This window comes from Taeniopygia guttata, chromosome 11 (genome assembly GCF_048771995.1).
Source record: "Taeniopygia guttata chromosome 11, bTaeGut7.mat, whole genome shotgun sequence".
NCBI lineage: Eukaryota > Metazoa > Chordata > Aves > Passeriformes > Estrildidae > Taeniopygia > Taeniopygia guttata.
Genome location: NC_133036.1, coordinates 7,918,644 through 7,944,224, shown reverse-complemented (window position 1 = coordinate 7,944,224; position 25,581 = coordinate 7,918,644). Strand labels below are relative to the sequence as shown.

Sequence of the window (25,581 nt, the reverse complement as noted above, 5' to 3'; positions counted from 1 at the left end):
AACTTTCTGCTGGCAAATATTTCACAGTAAGGTTATAATAACATCACTCTTCAGCATCTCTGCCGGATACTCAACTCCTTATTTTCTGTTCTGTCATATAAGCTGAGTAATTTATATGCCTGTTTGATACAAAAGGTGGTTATTATATGTTTCAAGAAAGAGATTTGACAATATCTGCCTTGTAAGAAATACTGAGTCGTAGAGAGGCAAGGCAAAGGAAAATACTGTAAATCAAGAGGTGACAAGGCAGTTTTCAGATGGAAGATTAGAACACTGTTCAGGGTTCCACAAACAAATATGTTGAATTATAGACAAAAAGCCACTTTCTAGCATTTGTCCCCTGTTGCTGCAGTCCTTTTAGGGACATAAATCCCACTGAACACGGCTTTGAATGTGACAAAGTCCGGCGACGATCAATTTTCAGCGGTATTACCGCGGAAAGGGCCGTGCCCATCAGCACTTGCCGAGCTGCCTGCGAGCCCGCAGCGGCGGTCCCTGGTGCCGATGCCCTCCTCAGACCGAGTGTGCCCGGACCCGGCTCTTTTCCTTTTCTTTTCCTTTCCAGACGAGCCGTGCGAGGGCAGCAGAGGCTGCGGCCGGGAGCGTGTGCGGCTCCGGGGGATGCGGGGAGCGCCGCCCGCAGCCGCGGGACCCGCAACGTGCGGAGCCCGAGAGCGACTGCGGCCGGGGAATAGGACGGTAAATAAGTCTCTCTTGAGATGATAACGCTTTTAAACCTTTGCGATCGAGTCACCGTCCCTGGAGGGATTTACAAGACGCGCAGGTGTGGCTCTTGGGGACAAGGTGAGGTGGTGGGCTTGGCAGTGCTGGGCTAATGTTTGGACTCGAGGATTTTAGAGGGCTTTTCCAACCTGATTCCAGGATACTCACCCACCTACAGTGCAGAGAGGGGAGAGGATACAGAGCAGCCAAACCTCTGAGAGACTTTCACCCCTTAAGCAGAAAAAGCTCAACACCGAGATTCCGACTGCACCTGGCTCTGATTTCCAAATCCAAGTCTGTTTGATTTGGTGACACTCAGCGAAGCGAACGCTGTCATTCCCACCTGCGGGGCCAAACCCCGGCTCTGCCGCGCAGTCACCAAGAGGTGGAGCCGTGCACCAAATCCCGGCGACCAAGGGCTTTTAGCTCTTTTTTTCCTTCCACTTCAGCCAGGTTGATCCTAAGGCTCCATCCAAAGTCAGCTGATGTTTACAGGCAGCGATAAATCAAGCAGAAAGCGCTGACGGTAATGCTGCTCGTTATTGATCGGTGCTGCAGGTGATGTTTAGGGGAGGGCTGGCCATTCCCACCATCCCCCGGGTAATGGGGCTGCTTCGGGATAGTCAGGCACCAAGGACAATGCTTTGGGCTTCTCTTCCGTGTCTGTGTTGGCTTGTCCTGGTTACCCTTGCACAGTCCCCTCGGTTCGGAGATTAAAGAGGGCTGAGCAGTTTGAGTCACAGGCAGGGCATGGAGAGGCTGATACATGGATCAGATCCTTTTCTCTAAACTGCCTCTCCACCCTATAATCTTTTCCCCCATCAACTGAAACCTTCAGCTTTCCTACAAGGGTACATTCTGCTTCCTTGCACCTCTTTGCCCAGGGCCATGGTGGCTGCCAGAGTGGATGCCCTTCTTCAGCTAGAAGATGAGCCAAGCCTGTTTGCAGGAACTGGAGGGACAAAGCATCCAAACGTAAATCCCATACATCTTTCAGCAGCTCAGGCAAGGATGGGTTGTTTGAAACTGCTCCAAGCCAAGCACTGTGATTTGGTTTCATCTGGACCATTCTCCATTGAAATAGCTGTTCCGTTCCTGGTATAATTTTCATTAAGGAAAATTTGAAAATCTGTGAGATATTAATTCTGCAGGTACATTATTTCCCACTTAAAAACAAACACCTTGGGAAAATTCCCAAGAAGATCTGAATAATACATCTGTAACATTGATAGACAACCCCTGTGATCATGTGTCTTTCATTGCCTGGGGTCTAGTTAAGCTCTGAATACCATCTGTGATGCACAAGGATGGCTACTGAACATCCCAATAAGAGAGTAGTGATTTATCTGGAAATACATCCTACAATAATCTTTTCTGGTATTTGCTGTAACAAAGGGAATATTGTCGTTGATTACCTCACTGATATGTAACTTTCTGCTGGCAAATATTTCACAGTAAGGTTATAATAACATCACTCTTCAGCATCTCTGCCAGATACTCAACTCCTTATTTTCTGTTCTGTCATATAAGCTGAGTAATTTATATGCCTGTTTGATACAAAAGGTGGTTATTATATGTTTCAAGAAAGAGATTTGACAATATCTGCCTTGTAAGAAATACTGAGTCGTAGAGAGGCAAGGCAAAGGAAAATACTGTAAATCAAGAGGTGACAAGGCAGTTTTCAGATGGAAGATTAGAACACTGTTCAGGGTTCCACAAACAAATATGTTGAATTATAGACAAAAAGCCACTTTCTAGCATTTGTCCCCTGTTGCTGCAGTCCTTTTAGGGACATAAATCCCACTGAAGTCAAATCATGTCTATAAACTAAATTCCAAAATGAATCCATAAGTAGAGTCTGACATGGAAATGCTTGTTATTAGTTTGATTTGTACAAGATGTATAGATATGATTTCAAATAAAAGCAACATTATGGAAAAAATTACGTCAATTGCAGTTTCGTCTGAATAAGGACTGCACAGTATGAATGTGTCCCAAAATAACACATCTGCAGTGATCTAAGTGAAGCTTAGCTAACGTTCCCTGCACGGGATTTTTACACAGGTAATTCTGTGTGACTGCTTAACCCCAGCTCTAAAACAACATTGATTTGACAAATGGATGGGGGAGAGCCCCTTGCTGCACCCAGGGAGAAGGAGCAGTGGCTGCCTTCCAACTCGTACCACATTGCAAGTGGATGTGCTGTAACTGAGGGACTGAGAACCCTTTGCTGTTTGCTGGTGGTCTGATCACAGGTCTGCCTCCAGCCCCCCAGGCCAGCAGCCAGGCACAAAATGTGGAAACTTAAATACAGCAAGAGCACGAGGTGAGAGAAACCCATTTGGGTGTGGGACCGTGTGGCAATGCAGCGAGGGAGCTGCAGAAAGGTTCTGCCTGGGTCTGCTTTCCTGCAGATGACCAGGGCAGGTAACCCCAGCCCAGCAGGCAGGAGTCACAGCACAAACTATTAGGGGTTGGGTGCCAAGAACTGATCATGCAAACTGCCTTAATCCCCCTGAGGAGAATGCCTGAGCACCGTGGGAAAGAGCAGCTCGTGGTGGACAAACATCCAGGGTTGTCAATCCAATGCTGAACTCCTCTTTAGAGACTCACAGATCAAGCCCACCCTGCTGCTGCCCCTCTGTTCTGTCCTGCTTTTCAGGGCAGTGCTGCTCCACCAGCAGCCAGCTCCTGGGCCACCTCCATGGGGACTCCCCTGCTGTCCCTGGACACCACCATGCAGCCCAGCAGCCCTTGGCAGCCACGGGGAGCAGGGCTTACCCTGATATTGGGCAGCTCCTGGCTTTTGCAGCTTCACAGAGGAACAGGAGACCAAGGCATGGGAAGAGAAATTCATCCTTCTTCCAGCTTCCCCTTGAGCAGAGATGTCATTTTCTAGTCTGACACTGGAAATCCAGACCCTGATTCAGAGAGTAAATTGAGATTATTATTAGCTCTCAATTAAAACAGGAAGATCATTGCCAGTGAAGATGGAAGGGGACATTCCTCATCTCAGAGCAGCCCACCTGGGAAAGGAAAAGCACCCTCACATCACACTGGGGAGAGGAATGCACGTCGCTGCTCTTTTGAGGCAGCAGCTCGGGAAGGAGCCTGGTGACAGCAGATGTGATCCTTCCTCTAGAGGAGCTGCTGAACTGTGAACGTGCAGAAGTGGATTTTCACCCAGCAATACCTGCTGCCTTGAATGACCTACTTTTTTGCACGCTATGTGAATAGGGTTAGGAAACAGTTAATTTGGTGCTGAAAACTGAAACATTTGGGTAGCAACAATTACCATGTGTCTGGTGAATGCCACGGCAAACCTCAGTGCCCCTGACAGGGGTTCTGGGCAGTACTACATTTCAGTCCCATGCTTTGGGAATATATCCAGCAGGAACACAGTGCTTTGCTAAATTGAGCATAATTATTCAAATTAATTTATCAGATACAACAGGAGTTTTGCTTATTACCATGAATGGTAGTTTACCAAATGTGCTGTTTTTAAGGTTATCTCTTAAATCACAAAAATTGAAAAGCATTTTCATGTTGAGCATCCAAGCAGTCCTGTGCATCCAGATGAGCAAAGCTGAGCGAGTGAGGCTGTCAGCAGAATGAACACACCAGCACATGCAGCTTTCCCAATGGCCTTGCCACACAGCACAAAAAACACCAGCTATAAAATCCCACCCTCACCACCATTACTCTTCAGTGGGCCCTGTGCTAGCAGGTGTCTCATGATTCCTCCCTACCATTATTTCATTTCATCTGGGTCAGCAAATGCTCACTTATATCTGTACTCATTTATATTCATCCCTGGTTGAGTCTTCACTGAGATTTTAAATATTTGTCACCCATACAGAGAGGAGAAATAAGTTAAGAAGTGAATCACTCATTTGGACTTTGCATTAGTTTCCCATGCCCATGCTAAACGACTAATAACTGTTTCCAAAGTTGGGACTCAGTATGATATTTCAGTATATTTCAATATGACATGGTACTTTGTATAAAAATTTTAATTTTTTAACAAAATCTGATTTCTTGATCCATTGGCTGATTCAACTAAACAGGTCTCCTCAAAATGAACCCCAGTTACCAGCAAGAAACTTATCCCTATTAGTTGCAACTCAAAACCTGGTGTGTTTTATCTCCCTTTTTTTCCCAGAATGAGATCCTGGCACCCTAATTCACAGGCACCAGAGCTGATCTCCACAGAGAGTCGCAATCAAGTCAACTCTTTCTTTGCAGCACAAAGGAAATCACATTTCTTTGAAATGCCGAGGAAATCTGAATGTGTGTTCCTGTTTAGCATGATTAAGGTGTCACATAGCACTCCCACGCACCCCGACACAGAGAACTTCTTGCCGGCTGCTGATGTCAAAGCAAATCAGCTGAAAACACAGAGGGGTTCTGAGAAACACAACTAGGGCATGCCAGGCAGGCTGGCAGTGAGCTACCCTGTGCCACAGGGACTGGGCAACCTCAGGGACCACCCGGAGGCAGGGCACAGGGGGGGGACAACACAGGAGTCTCTCCTGCCCCCCAGCATGTTTCTAATACAGGCATGGGGCATAGATCTTTCATCATTTCTGCATGTAAGCTGCTTGTTATAAAACCCTGATAATAACACTGCATGTATCCATAGCAATTGGGAATCTCTCCAAGGGGTGCACTGCTTTGCTTTTGGATTTTCCCAAAACCTTCTCTGTGCGTGCTCCATTTTGGTCCCAGTTATGCAGGACATATCTCTGTCTATCCCTGTTCTGTCTCTCATCACCCTGATGATTTCGGCTGCCATCCTCTTGCTTTTCTTCAGCTCTTTGTTCTGTATATTTTTGCTTGTGTCCTGTGGTTTGTCCACTATTAACATTAATAATTTAGGAAATTGTCTGCTTCTGCTGAAATCAATTCCTGTGTTACTGCTGCTAAGTGCTGGGCCTGGGCCCAAGTGCTGCTATGATGGGACCAAACAAAGGAAACAAAATGAAATGAGAACAGAGGAAAACAGGCGCCTCATCCTTCAGTACCCTGTGAATCTAGGTGGGGATGCTCAAAGCCTAAGAAACACTAGCACCAAATTTCAGTTGAAATCCTTTTTTTTCCATAGGTCTCCCACGTATGTGTTACCATCCCAGTGCTGGAAGAATTTGGCCTCAGTGCAGGAGCTCCACAAGTTCCATCCCCCAAGGCAAAGCTGCTTGGACAGGCAAAGGGGACTGACAGTGGAAAATCCATCACCCTGTGCCTCTACAGCTGCTCACCTAATGAAAACTGTAAAGAACCAAAGGGCTTGTGCAAAGCTAGTGATAGAAAGGGCTTTTTCTTAGTGCCATCAAACCTTCACCACTCTGCCAGGGTCCATCTCCCAGAGCTACACCAACCTCATCCAGAAGATGCTGTCCTGACAGTGACTCATTTCCCTGTGAGTGGCAGAGGCAGAAAAGCACCATGTGCCTCAAGGCTCAAGATGGGGGAACCAAGTTCTCCTTATTTCTTTCTCTGGTCCACACAGCTACACTGCTGAGGGCCTCACATGGGTAAACTGTTAACAGCAGAGGGCACAGACTCTGTTTTGGAGACACATTTTATGTTCTTGATCCCAGGACTTTAATAGCGCTGTGAGGGAGAGAGATAAATAACAAGACAATGAAAACAGTGATTTAGAGACCAGGTATGCAGACATTTTAACTAAGGGTGAGAGGATAAATTCATCTGGTATAACATCACTGAAGCTCAACTCTCATCCATGCTGTTGAGCCATGCAGCTGGGCTCCTCTGTCCTTCCTACAGCAACATTTTAGCAGAAGGACTTTTTTACCGGGTTTTTTAAGTAGCTGGATTAAGACACCACTCCCAGACCTAAGCAGGCTGCAGCTGTCCTCTGAGTGCAGGAGAGATTGGATGGCCAGAGGAGGGCTCGTGCCAGGGCTGGGGCTCAGCTCCCACCAGGAGCTGCCAGCGCCCTGCAGCTGAACCAAGCCCTGGCACACCCTGGGACCAGCAGGAATCCTGGGAGCATGGGGACAACACCACCACACAAATCCCACTGGCACACCCGGGGAGTGGGCATGCCAGGAAGGGTGTGGACACCCAATGCCTCTACTTGCCTCCTCCTCGAGGGCTTGGCTGATGTCCCCTGGGGACCACAGGGCTGGATGTTGGGGACCCAGCACTTCACTCCTCAGCTGGATCAAGCCATGTCCTCACTCTGTGCTGGCTGCCCACTCACACACCCAACAAGCAGAGAATGTGAGGACACTTCCCAAACCCACTGGGGCTGAGGTGCCTGGAGGCTGGGCAGGAATGCAGTGCCAGTCGTGATGGGTTACGGCCAGCAACCAGTGCAGTCACGTAATTAAATAATGAGAGCAGATTAGGCAATCCCTGTGCTTCACGTTGACAGGGCTGGAGGAAAGAACAGAACATGTAATCAAATGAGGGGGGGTTCTTTCTTTCTTTATTTACTTTGAAAGAAAGACAATATTACAGCACTGTAAGAGGTGGCATAGCATGCACTAATTGTGCTGCTGGGGATATTTCTCTCTTGCAGGTTTCAGGTTAAGACTGAGATTTTTACTAAAGCCTAAGGGAGAAAAGAACTGGAGGAGCTGGCATTCCCTGGGAATTAAGCCCCCAATTCACTTAATGCTTATTCAATAGCTTCTGCCCCTCCATTTGGATAACCTGCCAAAGAACACATTCACTTCTTCACATCAGCAACCTGCAATCAGAAAAATCACCTGTAAATCCAGCTCCCTCCAGGCACACACTGACAGCTACACAGTCTCGGTGACAGATCAGGCTAAATAAAAAGAACAAATCCACAATCTGCTATCAGGAGATGGCTAAGGCTTCCTTCTTTTGATGATTTCTGCCAAGATATTCCTGCTGAGTCACTGGGTTTGCAGAGCCATGTGCTGAAGGGAGCTGCTAGACCTGACCCAGGGGCTGCTGCTCCCTGCAGAGGCTGAACAGGAGCTGTAAGGAGCACCTGGACACTTTCCTTGGGCTTTCCTGGCAAAGCTGCAAGCCAGGATTGGAGAGAAAATGTACTGAAGAAATAATCTGACTGGTACAGGAGATGCTTTAGCTGGATTGCTTCACTGGCTTAACAGGCAACTAGACATCCACTTATTCAGGTCCCTGTTTCCCCAACCCAAGGATATAATTTGGTGACACCACCATTCAGGTACCAGTAATGACAGTTGGAGTTTTTCCCCAAAAAACTGATTTCAGATACATAATTCATTTTGAGCATGTTAAAAATATAATTTTTGTCTCTGTGGTGCTAAACACATCACGTAACACCTTCTGCAGCAGTGACCTGGCTTACCCTGAATTTGGGAATCATCCAGCCGAGTGAGGCTCTCTGCTTTTTTGAGCCACCCTTCTGAAGTGATCTGCAGAGAAATGATCTGCCTGAAAAGTGACAACACCAGATTGCTAATAACTGTCCCCAGGCTTTAACAAACCTGCCAAAAACTCACTGGATTTAGCTCAGCATCTTTGGTTTAGTAAAGACCTCCTGCAACGTGCAAGAGGGCAGGTACCCCGGGCTGCAAGGGGACTTGTGGTGTACATGCAAAGAGACATTTTGTCCCATTTGGGAAACTGCTGGCTAAGCTATAGGTGACACCATTCCCTGGCAGTGTCATTCATCCTGACACCTTTTCAGTGGGAAGGCAGCTCGTCACAGCCGAGATGTGTGTGGAGTTGCCTTATTTACTCTCTTGGGGTGGCATGAATCAGAGTTGAAAAGTGCAGTATGTTGAAGTCAACCCATATTCCCATGATGTGCGAGCGTGAGTCACTCAGCAGGGAGATTCTGCCAGGGTCCCTCCTGGACGACCCGGCTGCGTTAAACACGCCGGAAAATCCGCGGATAAAAAAATCCCCAGTGACGCACAGGAGCCGAGTAGGCTCCGTGCCTTTTTGGGGAAGCTTCTGAAACGCCGACGTTTCCTCTTGATCAATAATCTGGTTGGCAGAGCGGGGCTTTGAACACTCCAGAAAGCTCAGCTCTCTGCTCACACGGCCACTGCTCTTCCTCTCCGGGAAGATGACGCGCGGGGTAACCCCCGGCGCAGGCAGGGGAAGGATTTCTCTTGCACATCTATTTAAATCTCCTGGAAGAGCTGCTGCTCGCAGGAAAGATGATGCAGGGTGTGAAAAGGCTTTCTAGGGATGGGCAAAGAAAAAATTTTAAAAAAGGACAAGTCCCATCCCAAGGTCTCACAACTGATTTCAGGTTTTCCTCATCATCTCCTTTCTCCCTTCGGTCCTCATTAAATACCATTTGTGGGGTTATCATGGGCTGCTTACTGCAGCAAGTCAGCTGGAACATTCAGACAGGGTTTTCTTGGCCTTACACCCCATCACTCCTCTGATTCTCCACTTACCAGAGCTGATCCTCCCGTCCCTGCATCCACCACAGTGAGGACACCACTATCTCCGTGATGTTTTCCATGCTGTTGTCCTGACTCAAAATACAAGGAAAAGCCACTGACAAGAATATTTCCAGATAAATATCTCATTAATTTAGCCACAGGCAGCTGTGAGTCATTTCCCTTTGACTACACTCCTCTACTGTGACCAGAAATCGGGTAGTGGAGGTCTGGTGCTGTGTAAAACTCATAACTACTTTGAAGGGATATCAATAAATTTATAATTATTCTAAAAAATTCAGGCCTAAAAACTCCTTCATTTTCTCAAGAGATTTGCTGTTTGTTAATCACCTTTGCTCCTACCACAGCTGTGGGATAAAATTAAGCCATTTTACTGTGAAACTGCTAGACTTCCTTTAAAGACTCAAGCAGCAGGTTGGGCTTTCCTAGGCCCACAGTTCTGCCTCCTGGTAAATTGTGCCTTTTTCCCCCAGAATAAAAGTGGCATGAGGAAATTGTCATCCCTGGTCACCTGCTCTACTGCTGCCTCAGTGCCCTGGGTGGGAGCACCAGGCTGGCTGCCTCGTGCCATTGGGATTTGGCAGCTCTGCTTTGCCCTTTTCCTTTCCTTCCCAGCAACTGGCTCGGCTCAGCCACGGCGTGGCTCGGAGCCTGATGGATCACAGACCCCAGAGCCTGAGCGCCAGCAGTGCCTCACATGCCAGATGTTTCTCTTTTAAACACATTGCTGCTTTTTTTTGCTTTCTTTTTCTGAAATAACAACAGCTTGACCAAGATCCAAACCCCCAACTTCTAAAATCAAAGCCAGAGCTGTACCTCGGAGTGCAGACAGGCAAGGAGACAGTCCCTGGTGGGGTGGCACAGGGCTGGCCATGGTCACACGTGGAGTGATGCAGTGGCACCATGTGACACAATCCATCACTGGAGCCTTTAGGCCTGTACTCAATACCCACTTAAAAACACAAAACCAAACAAAGATTCCCAGACTGCTCTTTAATCACTGGGGTCTGTCCTAAAATGAGCTAGAAAAGAATATTTTCCATCGGCTTTCGTGGGATTTGGGTCATACTTTTTCACTGGAGATGAATTTACAGCAGGACAGATCCCTTGGCCACCAGCCACCAACCTGCCTGCCACCATGTGGAGAGGCCTGTGGGGATCCTTCTGGGCTGTCAGGACTGCTGTGGGAGCACTGGTTCAGGGTGCCCACACTTGGCCAACTATGGCATGGCTTCAGCTGAGCACAGCACTGAAATCAGGACTTTATTCAGACCCAAACCTCTTGCCAATTATTTTTCATCACTTCACTCACTGCTTGTTAGCCCTGAATTCACCCTGGTGACTAATGACTGCTTTTGTCTGAATCCAGTGTATTTCTAGAGAATAACCAAACTTCAGGAGAAGCTTCCCATTTGTACTAATGAAGAGGAGGAAAAACGTGATGGTGGGGGAGGATAAACACTGTTGTCATGTCATGAATTTCCCTAATTCTCCTTGGGGGTGGTCTCTGATGCTGTGGGTACTCAAAGGATTTTAACCTAAAAAAACTACCCAGACCGAACCCATGCTGTGCTGGGATAACCTCCCAGCAAAGGAGTGCCCACAGATGGGCTTGTTTCATGCTGCATTTTAAGACATGGAGGAATGTAAAATATCCTACCCACCTGCTCCAGCCATTTGCTGCCTTGAGGCCGCACCACACCATGTCCCAGGAAAGGAAGGGTCCCCACACCAGGCTGGGCTCCTGGAGCACAGTGTCAGCCTAAACCAGACCCCAAAACCCAAAGCAACTTCACTCATGAGCTGCAGGAAGCCAAGAGCTGTTTGGCCACCATGAAGAGGTTGGAGCCCATCATTGCACAGCTGGTGACTTGTGGTGTGGCAATGGACAGTCACAGAGCCATCATGTCCCCATGTCCCTGCTGAGGGCAGCTCTCCCTCATCATTCCCAGGATGAGCTGGCACGGCAGTGCCAGGGAAAAAAATGGACAATTTCACCAACAAACTTACACACGGGACAGGGAGCAGGGTGCAGCTCAGAGCCCTTGGGCAGCAGGGCAGGGGGAAGAGGAGAAGGAGGAGGAGGAGGAGGAGGGGGAGGAAGGCCCAGGACCGCAGTGGCTGCTGCTGGAGCTCGGGCGGGTTTCCTTGGCAGCCGCAAGCTCAGGGCACTCACCATACCTAAGTGAAGATTTTGTCACCATGGAAACATTGATGTCATCAGCTCTGCAGCAGCCTCAACCTTAACTGCAACTTTTTTCTCTTTTTCTTCCCCCCCCACCCTCGATTTGGGGTTTTTATTTATTTATTTGAGAGTTTCTCACAGGAGATGACCCTGGCGCTGGGCCTGCCAAAACATCCAGGGATGCCCACTAGCCCAGACCCTCCTCACACCATTTGGGGGTACTGGGGAGCCATCAGTGGGATGGGGCTGCATTTTGGAAACACCCATCAGGACTGTGCTCTGCCCTCTGTGCACTGACCCATTTTCCCTGCCCTCATAAATCGACTGCATTTCCAAGAAAGGTGGCTTGGAAGCTCTCAAATATGAAGGAGGTGACCTGGGCAGAGGCTTGGCACTGTGGGGTCCTGCAGCTCTCACTGTGCAGGAACACAAGCTCACTGTCACAGGCACTAAGGCAGAGCCACCACCACTCACGCTCCTGTCAGGAGGAGCCACACAGACCCCAAAGAGGGAATTCCACCTCTTCATGAAGCATCTGATCCTGTGTGAGCATCTGATGGCCACGCACTGCCCTGGCTGTGCAGTGGAGCTTTGCCCTCAGTGCTCAGGGGAGGTTCTCCCGAGCTCTAAACCAAAATCTCTCTGACAGTGACACCCAGCACATTTTCTGAAGCAAAGGAAAAGAGCAGGACCTGGCATCTTTACCAGGCTTGAGCAAGGAGACTCAGCCCTCTGCCAGCCTCTGTTCCAGGGATGGATTTCATCCCGTTAGCCACATCCACAATTCCCCCAGAGCCTCCTTTAACTTATCAGTTAATAGTGGACTGTTGCAGAAGTCTGGGTCAGACTGTTCCAGCCAAAAATACTCTACCAAGTTCACTGCAATGTTAAAACAAGAATTTCTCCTCAGTGAGGGCAGGAGCAATGCTGTGTCTGAGCTCAGCTGTCCCTGCTGCCCCTCACACAGCCCTTCCCCCAAGTCACAGGGAGGTTTGTTCCAGCTGTAACTGGGATTTTTCTCAGATTTATTTTTTTGTTGCTACAATGGACAAATCCTGCTCCTATGCTAGGCCATCGTGCAGAGCTTTTCCTTACCATGAGGGGGATCTTGATGGGCCCCATCCAGGCACAGGGATGCTCCCCCAGCCCTGCCACTGCTCACCCCATCTGTCAGGCCTGGAGACATGGAAGGGAGACAGCTGGTAAAACAAAATCAGAGAACATAAAGCCCTAGTCAATAGACAGGTTTACATTACCTTTCCTCTTTCATAAACAACAATCAACCACATATTGTGTGTTTCTAACATTCTGGCCCAAACTGAAATTTGAAGTGTTCTTGATAAATTTGTTTTTGCAACCTTCAGGGATCACAATCTCACCCTCTGCAGCATAAATAACAAACCTAGCCCCAAGATCATAATGCACCTGGCAAATGAGTCACTAACGTTAATTATCTTTAATATCATCATTATAGGTAAAATATAGAAAGAAAAGTGTCCCTAAGCCAAGGTTTCAGTATTTCAATATAAGGATGTACAGTGCATACCAAAGACAGCAGCAATGCTTCTATTAAAGTGAGACTGTCAGTGGGTCTCTGACCTCATATTCAAAGCAAACTTCACTTTTTAAAAGAACTTTTTTGTAATTTAATGCAAAGGCAGGGATTTCACAGCAAAGGCTCATTTAAAAAGGGAGATTCTGGATGGGAGAGTCTGCTATGATTTAAAAGTATCTCAGTATCTACTGTGAACAACTTAACTTCAAATGTTTGCTGCATAAGAATTAAAGGATTAATGTTTGATATCCTATCCCAGCTGGAAGAAAAATTAACAAGAAACTGGTTACTATATCAACTGCCAGATCTGTGAAGCTAACTGGTGAATTTAGGTGCTGAGACCAATTTAATGGTCTGAACACAAACTGGGAGCTCTGCTCTTCTACACAGAACTGTGTTTGGATCTTTGTAGAGATTGACAGGAAAAAGATATTTACATCAATAAGGTTCATCCATGGCCAGCAGAGCTGTGAGGTTTGGGTATGTATGTATTTAAAATCTGATAGGGCCTACTAGAACATTAGAAAGGTATTACAGTACTTGTTCTAGCTGGCTGGAGAAAAACATGAAAGTGAGATTACCTGAAAAAAACAAAAGCAGGTATCAGGCTAGCAGGAAAAATACTTGCATGTTTGATATTACTGGCAAAAAGGCCATTCCAAGATCTGTTATTAATAAAAATGGCTAGTCTCAAATACTTATTTAAGCTTTTCTCCTGTCAATAGAAAATGGAAAAAAAAATGCATTGCAACATCTACTTAAAAGAAATATTTTGATATGTGTACTCCATTTAGTTGGAAAAAATCATTACAAATTCAAGAGACAGCAATATTACTGAGTGATGTGTTCTAATGGGCACAGCTGGTCGGTGTTACAGGGGCTGGGAGAGGTCAGCACTGCCCTTAGCAGCACTTACTGCCCTGCTGCTTACAGATCTTTGTAAAGTTTCAAGGATTAAACATATGAGAGAGGAGGGTACTGCTGGTCCCAGCCATCAGGGCAGTGGAAATCCCAAAGAAGGGAACAGGCCCAGCTGCTGCTGTTTTCCAGAGCCAGCAGTCCTTGGCATCCCTGCTTTGCTCTTTCCTCATTACTGTTTGATTCCCTTACTGCTTTTAGGGATTGCCAGTCCAGAGCCCACTTTATTCCCAAGAGGACTTTACCTGAACAGAGGCTTGATGCTCTCTTGAAGCATAAGGAGTGTCAGAGGCATTTCTTGTGCTCGGTGCTGGAGGGCTCAGAGATGGAGCCACTCCAGGCTTTGGGGACCTGGCCAGGTGACAGCCCCAGGACAAGGCCCACCTGCTCTGGAGACAGGAGATCAGGACCCTGAGGAAACTGCAGATCAGCCCCAGGGACACTGCAGATCCTGCACAGCCCAGTGCCACCATGTCCCACACCTCCCTCAGCCAGCACAGGGCAAGGAGCCTCACGTCGCCAAGGATGGGACTGCTGTGCCTCCACCTGGGAACAAGACATCCCAAGCTCTTACCTGGTAAAAATCCCACCGACAATGCTTCAGCAGCTGTTTCAGCACTCCCCCACAAGCAAATCCATGCTGAATTGTTAGGATTTTAGGTATATATTTCACTCTCTGAGCAACAAATAAGCTGAGCCCACACAGCTGGGAAACTGGAGGCAAAGGTACTTTGTGAGATTCATCTCTGTGTTTGCTCTTCTGAAACTCAAAAGGTAGCTGTGAGCAGTGGAAGCAGCAGTAGGAAGGCAGGACAACCATAGGCTTTTAATGAGGACAGGAGAAAATTGCTCCCAAAACTCAGCAGTGCTGAGGCTTTGTGCTCTTTGGACTTGCATCAGAGCTGCTGCAAGAGTTCGTGTTGAAAGCCGAGAGCTGCGGGTTAGACCAGCCCCTGGCATTGCCAGAGCTGGGAAGGGGCTGCAGGCACCTCCCAGACGGAACCAGGCAGCTTTTGAAGGGCTCCATTACCAGCAAGCAGCAGCTGGGCACAGGCAGAAAGGCGTCATTATCCAGGGGAAACCACCAGCAGCTACGAGGCTCTGGTACAAAAAGCTCAGGGAAAGCAGAGTGCAAGCTCAGACACAGCGTCTCTTTTACAGCATGTCTAATCCTCAATTCTGCAACCAACAGGAGAATCCTCACTCTGACACAATCCTGAGACAGCCTCACCATGCTGCTCTGTAATTGCCACAAACCTGAGACCCAGCGCAGCTGCCCTGGCACAGTGATGACTCCAGCCAGGTGAGACAGATCCAGAGCACCATTTTACTTCACTCCACACTGACCACCTCCACTCTCACTCAGACTTTGTTCAGCCTGGTGCCACAGCAGGGGCAGATTCTGCTGTTTAAGGAGTCAGGAGCAGGGAGGAAGGATGAAGTTTCTTGGAGGCTGCAGCAGAAGGCGGGTGTTGAAGGGGGATCTCACACACGCCTGTTCCTGCTCACTCCAGATCACCCATGTAGCATCTCAGAAAGTTCTGTGGCTTCCCCAGGGCTGATAATCCAGATGAGGTTGTGGAACCCAAATGCTGTTTTCAGTTCTCCCGAAAGCAGAGCCTGGGGAGCTCAGGGAGAGGTCATTGTCCACAGCAGGAAGAGAAGCTGTATCCAACATACGCCTTCATCTCACCAAGGCCTAAAGCTCTCCTTCCTTGGGTGATTTTTCAGTCCCTCACGCAACATCCCAGGAATATTTCTGGCTCTTCTGGGTCCAGAAAGGTTTTGGAAGTCCTTGCTGTTGCCAGGGCAGAACAACCCACATGCAGTAGTGATTGCTCATGGGGAAACACCCAAAAAGCCCAATAGACTCAGCTACAGCTATGTGATTTCAGTAAAGGAAAAAATATAAAGGCAGGTAATTCTCTTTATCAAGGGCCATCCTGTGAAAACTTCTTAGCTTGCCTGGAAGCACAATACAAACCTCATGTTTCTCCATGTCCTGAAGTCTCTTTTGTGGAACAGAACAGAAATACAGATAAAAGTGAGAGTACAGGAGCCAGGTAACACAGGTGATAAATGTGGCTCTCGGAACACCTGCAGGAATTGGTTTCAAGTAGGTTTGAAATTGGTTTCATTTGTTTGAAAGCTGAAGAAGTTCAGGAGCTGTGCAGACAATGGAGGCAGAGTCTTGGAGCTCCAGCTGGGTCTCCTCCTGATGTCCAGCCCACACCCTGCAGGGCTTCATCCAGGACAGCAGAACACAAACACAGCACATCCCTGCTTTTGGAGGCTGCCCTAAAATACACAATATACAGAAACCCTTCTCGAGCCTGGAGATGCCCCAGTGCTTCCCTCATTGCCTACATCAGGCAACCAGTGCAAGAAACCCTCTTTTGATGGCCACTGCAAGGACTCCTTTAGCCTCTCAGGGACTGGGGACAGTGCACAAAACAGGTTTGGGGAGCGATGCAGGAACAGGACGCACATCTCAGCTGTCCTCCTCCTTCTCCTCCCTTCTCCATGGTGGTTCCTCGAGGCTGCGGAGTGGAACACTTGGCTGCCTGCTGGTCCCCTGCTCTGGAGCCTGCACCTCCCACAGCATCCCCACATCACTGGCCAGCCAAAGGCTCCTTCAAAGAAAACACAAAGCACGCAGCTAAAATATTCACTTACAGTTTATTTTTGCCTGAAATTATTTCACATCTCTTTGTACACAGCTACAGAACAGTAGTAGTAAACCATTGGTAAAAGCAACAGTGCTAAAGAAAATGTTGGCATATTTTTTCTTCTTCTTCTTCCTTCCCATACTGCTTCTCCATACAGTGTGGGATTTGAAGGGGGGAAAAAAACTTGACACACTACGTGAGTTAAGACTCAATTTCTGTTTCATTATTAAAAAAAAAAAAAAAAAAAAGAAATACAACATCATTTGGGATGGGGTTGCCTACATAGCAACAAACTTTAAAAAAAAGAAAACAAAAAAAAAACCTGAACAAAAAAGCTTGGCTTTCCATTGAATAAGATTAAATATATATATTTTTATATAAAAAATTACATTGGCTGTATGTGAAACCTTGAGGTGCTGAAGAATAAAATAAAAGTGTTAAACAGAGGAAAAAACTTTTTTGTTTTGTTTTTGTTTGATTTTTTTAAAATAAGCAGCTCTGTACAATGAAGGCTCATTATGAAAAAAAAAAGTCAACAGCATAGTTATAAAAGAAACCACAATTTTTAAAAAATCATCTAAGCAACTGTGGAATTTGAAAAATGTAGCAGTCACATTTACAGACAGGTCAGAGCTATCGGATCAGCAACACCGCGATTTCCTCAGTCTCCCCAGAGGAACATGCAGAACAATGCGTGCACAGAATAGGGCAGGGACAGGGGCACAGGACAGGGGAGGGAATAAGGGGAGGGGGATTAAAAAAAAAAACCCAGAAAAAGCTGATGCACAAAGTGGAGGGAGAGCTTTTTTTTTCTCTTTCTGAAATATCGGACGTAAACAGAAAACAACGGAGGCAATTTGTAAAATCTACAGTTTTCAAACACGCCATTGGCAAAATAAACGCCTTGTCCCCGTCGCCCGTGTTTAAACCTGACATGGCTTAAAAGACTAAAGAAAGTTTTCAGACTTTGGAAGGAATTGTGACTTTTATTAATCCCTGCACCCCCTTCCCCAACAACCACGCCCCCCTTGATAAAGATTTTCCTTCCTATTTGATAGCATTTGAGGCATTTTGAAATCAAAAAGACAACGCGATGAATGTTGACAAAGAGGGAGTATAATACAGTTTGCATTACTAAAAGGCAATTCTTCAAGGAGGACATTTCCTTAAAAAAAAATAATAATAACAACAAGACAGCAAACTAGTTTATACAGTACTATACGCAAAAAAAGGGTAAAAGAATTAACAATTCATAAATAAAAGACAGGTCCCAGACCTGTTATTTGTGAACCATTTTCTTAAATAGGTGCATTATGTAAATCTTATGTACAACAAAATTACTTTGCATAACAACTGCAAGGACATGGGGGGAGGTGAAAAATCATATTGGTTTTGGTTTTCTTCTCTTGAGATTTTTGAAGTTTGATTTTCTGGAGCAAAACTGGTGAAACAGGAGTTCCGGCTGGCTGGGTGCCAGCCAAGGAAACCCAGGTAAGTAAGGACAAAGGAATATATTTTTTTTTCTCCACACGGCATAAAACACAAAGGCAAATAAAATCCACAAAGGTGTTTTTTTCCTCTTTATAATCCTCTTGCTGCTACAAAGTCCTTTTTTTGTTTGTTTGTTTTCCTTCCTTTTCAATTTAAATTATGTTGATTCTGAAATCACAAAGCTGAAAGAATCCAGTGGGGTCCAGGCTTGCCCCATCCTCCCAACACACACAACTCCACTCTGCTACCCCACAACCACAACTCCTGCCACCAAGTCCCAAGGCTCACTGCTCTACAGGAATTGGCCAAAAGTTATTTTCTGGTTTGTTTCAATCTGTCTGTTTTAAAAATCTTTTCCTTCTCACAAGAAGCAAAAGAGAAGAGTTGGAGGCAGGAAGAGTTCACCAGGCTTCGGTGTAGCGGACGTCCACCTCCTTTAGGTTGGGGAGTTTAGCCTGTGAGGGGAGGAAAGGTCAGAATTAACAATGTGTTCAGGGCTCAGGTAAGAATTCCTGTCAAATCTCTTGTGTAGGGTCATTCCCCGTACTTCCAACAGAGCAGTGGTATCCAAATCAGGAGGAGGAATAGAGAAGGGAGGGGTGAAAGAATTTCCTGGGGAAGGAGAGCACCTTGCCCTGCTGTTGTTAGTGTGGATGCTTGTGAAAAACCTTGTGTCCTGTGACTTTTTGTGTGACAGCAAGCCTGGGACCTGTGCAGCTCTGAATATCATACTTGTATTTTGAATGTGGGCTCCCAAAAGAGGATGAAAGCACCTCCCCTTGGCTAGGAAAGCAGAGCCCCACTGGTGGTGAGGATGACAGGCAGCCCAGGAGAGGTAAAGGGCAGACACAGCTTTCTGGCCTGGGAGCTCTTGTGTGGAAACAACCCCTGGACTTACTCAATTCAGAGGTTGTATCCAAATGCAGAAAGGGACAGAGCACTTCCAAGCAAACTGAGAGGATTGATCTGTCAACCACCAACTGCAGGAAGAGGCGTGACACGCCGGGCCCAGCGCTGAGCTCAGCAGTGAGCTGGAGCAGGTGGTGTGGCAAAGGAACACGACGCTGAGCCCTCACAGACACATGGAACTAAGTCCCACCTGCTCTAAAACCCATGCACCAGCCACCAGATCCAGATCAGACCCTGATCTTCATTTTTTATGAAATGCTTAGCAAAACATGTCTGTCCAACTTTCGCCATGAAGGCAGAGGACTCAAACTGCAGCAGAGAGACACGTTCCTCCTTCAGCCTCCGCACTGCTCATTTTCCTTTTCATGTACTAAAACAACTCATGGAGCATTAGCAACTTTTGGTGTCTTTGTGGTCTTCCTTCCACAACTCCACTGCTTTTGGCCACATCATTCCTGGATCACCCCGCACGAGGCAGACGGGACCGGCTGTTTGGGCTGCTCCTACTCCTCGACACCCCTTCCATGCTCTCTGACCATAACTGCACAGCTAATTCTCTCAAAACAAATAAACATGCTTAATTAGGCCAGCGCATAATTGAGGACTTGGAAGTTTCTAGGAGTCATTATTACCTCACTCCTTGATTTATGTACGCGCATATTTTGATAAGAGCTATTCATAATCCTACAGACACTGCCAGCAAATAATTTTTCAGTTAGGCAATAATGACTTCAGTAGTGGGTGTTTATTTATTGTCTGGTTCAGCCTGCCTGGTACATATGTGGGTGTCTGTGTGTGTGCAAGCGTGTTTAGTGGGGTGGGGGATGGAGCTGAGAGGAAATGTCATCACTGGCTCATGCCCCAAATGCTCTTGCAGACCAATGAGAGAAGAAGGAAAGATTTGTATCAAAAATATGTTCTTTGAAGTCTGAGCTGTTCTTAACAAACCTACAACTATGTGCCCCAGGGAGAGAAACTACTACCTTTGAACACACACAGAGCCCTAAAATAATGGCCACCAAGACAAATCTCAATGGAAGAGGTGAAAGGGGGAAAAGCGATGCTTGCCTGTTTTCTCAGCTTTTTGAATACTCAGCAACCATCAGGACTTTGCTCACGGGCAGTTTTGCTGTTTACCCTGGCAAGTCACTTTCTTTTGTGCCTGCTAAGGACTATTAATGCCATACCAGAGCAGAGGGAACCCGTTAGGAAAATGTGAGTTTCAGTAAGAAGTGAGTGGCAAAGTGGCTCAGAAGCAGGGGTGGGACCAGGGGAGCCTTTCAATAGATGCAATTTCAGAGCCCTGGGCCAAATACAGCATTGACCTTGATTGTCTGTAAATGCCTGGGGCCTGATACAAGCTCCATTGTGTGAACCCATCTGCAAGCCAGCTGCTAATTCCAAGGACTTCTTTGCATATACAATTGTGACACAAGTTTTTTAAACTTGATATTGAAAACTCCGTGCAAGCAGCATTGCAGCTGAGTCCCTAGGGGGGCCCTGGCTCCAAAGTCAGAACCAAAGATAGATGTTTGCAGTGAATTTTGAAAGCAGAGCAGTTACAGGACTTGCTTCAAGTTCCAAACTCAACCCAAGGTTGTGACCTTTTAAGTAAACGTGGCCCAATCTGTTTCAACATCCAAGACAAGCAAATGTCAAGTTTCATCTTGAGTCCTTGGGTGTCTAAGGTAAGATTTTGGGAGACACAACTCACAAACCACCAGAATGAAGCGAAAGTCCACGTGAAGTCATGAAAGCCAACACACCTAAGGCAAGCATTGAAACCACCTGAGGCTACATCCTGGTTCTTGACACCATTTTGCCTAAGTGGTTATAAACTCACAGTAAAACCAGACATTACATGTCAAATTTCAGAACTGGGCATCTGTGCGGATGTCTCTGCTCAGAGCCCAATTCCAGTCCTAGAGGTGTCAAGATAAATTTTCATCTTCCTTGATGCTTTCAGTTCTACCTTTGCTTTCCAGATCGAAATTTCACAATACTGTTCACTCAAGTTAATTTTGGTCCTGTTAATAATACAGGATATGGTGTGCACTAGATTGTACCTGTCTCTGTATCCTCATCAGAAACAATCACTTTATGAAACTTCTACTGATAAAGCCTTTACTGTTGATAGCACAGGCAAAAAGACTGAGCTGCTGATTCTATCTCATACCTCCATTCAGTATATTAAATGCTTCCTGGATCCATTGAAGGCAGCAACCTCACAATGCTGCTTTCAGTCATTATATCCACAAAATAATCCACTTCACCTCTTCAGATAACTTTCATGCTACCCACTCCACAGGGTCACTTCTCCCTGCCCTAGGCATCACCACCATGCTCTTTCTACAGATACTTCTCATCTTTAGAGGATGCAATTCACAAATACCTTGAGATCTTCGTAGGTATCTGCTGAAAGTTTGGTGCTGTTCATATTTAAACTACACAGGCTCTTCATGGCTGAAAGAGAAAACACACAGATATTTATGATCATGCTGCATTTTCTTAAAATACCATGCTTGCACTAGGCCAAAGCATAAACAAGACATGCCTATGTGCAGCACTCTCACGAAAAAGCTGAATAGCATAAAATATAGAAATACAAATGGATAAACAGCTGTTTGGGCCCTCATCCAGGAAAAAGTCCCTATTTAGGAAGGGCCATTAAGCATATGCTTAAGACTGCTGACTTCAAAGTAGTTCAGTCAACTTCTCGTAATCGGTTTCCTGCACATTATTCTGAATAGTGCCCGTTCTCAGTTCTCAGTGCTCTGCGTGGTGCTCAGGGGCCGTGCTGATCTGGCAGTCCTCCCTCTCCTCCCCCCATTCTCAGTTTAGGCTCCAGTACTTAGCAGAATAGTTTCCTAAGATGAGCCATAACTACTGGCCTGTCTGGCACGTAGGATCAAGCCTGTTCAAGTAGCCCTCCGAACCCAACAGTGAGGTTTGAAATGCACTGCTGGGTGCAGGAGGGAATTTCACTCCAGCACATCGAGCAGCTCTCAGTGCTCAGGGAATCCTGGATGTCTCACTCTGCCTTGCCTTGTTTAAACCAAGAACAGGGAGAGTTTCACCTCCCCAAAAACGAACAAAAAATGCCAGAAGGAGCATGGAACCTGCTGCACACAGTTGCTGAACTGACTGAGAAGCTGCCAGATGGTTTTGCAATCTTCCCCTCCTGTACCACAAAGGCAGGTCCCACCCAGAGGGGATACCCACAGGAATAAATCTGGGAAGTCCCTGGGCAACAGATTACCACCTGAGATGGGGACACATGCTATCAGTGAAGCCAGAAGCAAGATTTAGAGTATTGTTCAGGAGGACAAAGCCCACAGGAGGTCACCCAGTGCCATCAGGCTCAGGTCACCATCCCACAGCTGGACAGCTGCAGGACTGGGCAGGGAGGAGGGAAGATTAAACCCAAACACAGCCACAGCTTGTCCTAAACCCCTGCAGACGCAGTGCTGGAGCACTGAGAGATCCACCTCCTGCCTGAACCCACAGGAACTCCTCAGAGCCCACCCAAAAGCCCACCCAAGTGTCACTCACAGCTCAGTGCCAGCAGCCCGGCGTCCGTCACCGGCGTCTCGCACAGGTTGAGCACTTGCAGCATGGTGAGGTGCTCGGACAGGAGCCGCAGCCCCGCGTCGCCAAACTGCGGGGCACAAGCAGAGCTGGGTCACACAGGCTGAGGCACCAAACCCCCTGCAAGGACCTCAGTGCCAACAGGGCTGTGGAAATGGGGCCTGACCGAGCCCTCCATCAAGGAGGACCTCAGTGCCAACAGGGCTGTGGAAATGGGGCCTGACCGAGCCCTCCATCGCTCACCGCCAATGACAGCAGAGAAAGCAAAGAGTTTTATCTCTGTCTCACAGGCGGGGAACAGAGGAATTAAGTGACTTGTGTGCACTTAACCACAGGCCATCACTTAATTAGACTGGTGCCTTTGAAGCCTGGACTTTGTACGAGCAGGCTCCCACCCAGGCTATACACGATGGTTATGGCGGCCTCAGCCAGCTCCCAAACACATCACACAAAAAAAGCACACTGCAAGTGGTATTAATTAGCTATTTTGGTCTCAAGAACAATGCACTATTGATTGGTAATTGTTCTATTGACCCACTTGGTTTCTGCTGTTTCTACATTCTAGATTAATGGAAACCAGGATATAGCAAAATAAAATGGAATCTAAACCCCTTTTTTTCCTTTTTTAATAAAAAAAAAGTCCCACACAAAAAGCAAGCTCTTTGTTCAGTAAAATCAAACTCATTTTGAACAAAATAGTATCAAAGTTTCTCAGTTACATTTTTAACACAAATCTGGAGGACATACAAACAGTTAAAACAAGCAAGCAGTCAGTTTCTACTTCTTATTCCCCATATAAAAAAAAACCCAAACAAACAAAAAAAAGGATATTTCTAGGATATAAAGTAGTTAGGAAATAAAACCAAAATATTTACATGACATTTTGGTAAAAAAATGCTGCTTTTTGTGGTTGCACTGACAATAATTGTATTTTCAGTGAGCACTATAAATAGATGCTAATAGAGAACAGGGAAAACCTATTCAGTGGAGAACCTCTGAGAGCAAAACCAGCAGGGAAACATAGAAGAAAAAAATTTAATTTTACAAGTTCCTTCAATCAACAGCCGAATAATTTGTTCAGTTAACTTAGGTCTTTTTTCGCTTACAAAATCATCACATTCTCATTATAATTTCCTTCTACTTATTCATTATCTGAGTTTTTATTTGTTGCTGTTGGGTTGATCAGCTTTCAAGCAATTCACTGCCTAAAGACTGTGCTTTGCTTGACCATATGAGCTGCACAGCACCATTTTTTCATCACTGGGTGAAAGCATTTCCCAGATGAACAGCAGCACAGGTTCTACTCAGCACACAGTACCAACCATGCCCAACTGGAACATTCAGCCCAAGATAGCAGCAACGCTTTTATAATTAAAAATAAAACAAAAATTAAAAATCAGAGAAAAAAAAGGGGTGAAGAGAAAAAAAAATCAGCTGCCAAGATGAGCTAAACCACAGGGAGGCCCTATAAAAATAGCAAGAGGACAAAGTCATTTAAGCAAGCCTCTTCACACACTCTTCTCATGCTGACGTAGTGTGGAATTTTGGAATTAGTCAGCACTGGCTGCTGCTCTGAGTCTGGGGCTGCAGAGCACTTACCTGAGTCGACCACAGGTTCAGCTGCTTGAGCGAAGGCAGTTTGATGAGGTGCTCAGCACAAGCACTTGTCACATTGGTAAAGGCCAGGCTGAGGTTTTCCAGGTTGCCAAAAGATCCCGAGCTTAGCAGGCGGGCCAGGTCTGCATCCTGAAAGCAGCAGGAGATTGGGGAGAGAGATTGTGGGTGCCCAGCCTGGAAGTGTGTGGTGTCACCGATACTGGTAACCAGAGCGAGTTGCACAACTGCTCCACTTGTTTACAGTAACACAGAACCACACAGAGCACTTTCTGTTTGTTTGGCAAGCAGCTGGGCTCTTGTGGCAGCGTTGCTTCACACACCCTGGGAAAAATTTGTCCAAACATTAGGACAAAAATGTCCTTTGCATGTGTATCATTATGAGACACAAAGGCTTCAGTGTCAAAGCAAATGCTGAAGATGGGTCTTTAAACATCATGAAGATTTAACCATGAGGTCCAGGACCCACCTGTGCTCAGCACCATCACCTGGCCTCAGTGAACTGAGTCTGGGTTTGCAGCAAGCTTAAATGCAATAGTGCTGGGTCTCTTTGAGACTTCCATAACTAAAATCCAGAACTGGACATTGTGAAGTTTGCCTTTGTAATGCAAAACTCTGTCCCCAGAGCTGCCATTCCAAATCTGAGCAGCACTATAAATGTGACAGCCTGTTTCTGGTGTTGGAAACTGCTGCACAGACCCAAGAGCAGAACTGTGCCCTTAGTTGTGTAAACTCCAGTTGTGTTGACAGAGCAAGTGGAATGGCTCCCCACTCAACCGCCCAAAACCACTGTGCCACATGGCAAACATAAATCAAGTGTTTAAATATGGAAAGACAAAGGCGTTTTTCTATTGACATTGATCAACTTACTGTGGACTTGGATGGCAGTGTTAACCTTGTGGGGCCACCTTTTCTTTGCTGTAAAAGAGAAGACATTTTGGTGAAACAAGCTGTCATTCTACATTTCAGACTCACTGAAGTACAGCAAGCTGCTCACTAGTGCTAACCCTGCTCCCATTTTGAAGGTTCCTGCCAGCCCTTCCACCTCATCCCTGCTTCCCCTGCCCTGAGTGTGCCTCCTGCTCCCCAGGGGACACCCACTAACCACAGCTAAGTGGGTCTTCATGCCATTTGTATGCTTCAGCCTGCCAGCCTTTGGCTGCTTTCACTTTAAAGGAAACCCCTTTAAAATGCTGGGCAAAGTGAACAAAGGGGTTAAGATGGCACAGCTGATAAAAGCATTTGCTTGATTTCAAAAAAAGCATCTACTTTTCAGGCTGGGAGAAAGGGTTAAAGACAAATATAAAGAGGGAAGAGGAAGTTTGTGGGTATGTTTGCCTAGGTGAAAAGGTGCTAATGCGAGCAGGTGCATTTTAGATCTCTAGGTCCTGTCTTTAAAATCAGGAAGAATCTTTTTCTATAGGCTTTAGTTCTGAGAACTAGACCTAAACCATCTCAGTGACATGCTGTGAATGCCAGAGCATTCAGAAATGCTGGCCAGCACCAGAACCATTTGCTACTCATATG

General features: G+C 46.5%; 1 protein-coding gene across 1 annotated transcript in view; it reads right to left on the bottom strand.

The window, feature by feature from the left end:
- Positions 1-16,443: 16,443 nt before the first annotated feature.
- Positions 16,444-25,581, bottom strand: part of CMIP (c-Maf inducing protein) — a 129,752-nt gene continuing 120,614 nt past the window's right edge. Inside the window, exons 17-21 of the mRNA XM_030282083.4 lie at positions 24,925-24,972; positions 24,040-24,186; positions 22,405-22,510; positions 21,245-21,315; positions 16,444-18,398 (exon numbers count right to left, since the gene is read on the bottom strand). Of these exons, the coding sequence (XP_030137943.1) occupies positions 18,345-18,398; positions 21,245-21,315; positions 22,405-22,510; positions 24,040-24,186; positions 24,925-24,972 (426 nt within the window). The 3' untranslated portion in view covers positions 16,444-18,344. The remainder of the gene's footprint in view (positions 18,399-21,244; positions 21,316-22,404; positions 22,511-24,039; positions 24,187-24,924; positions 24,973-25,581) is intronic.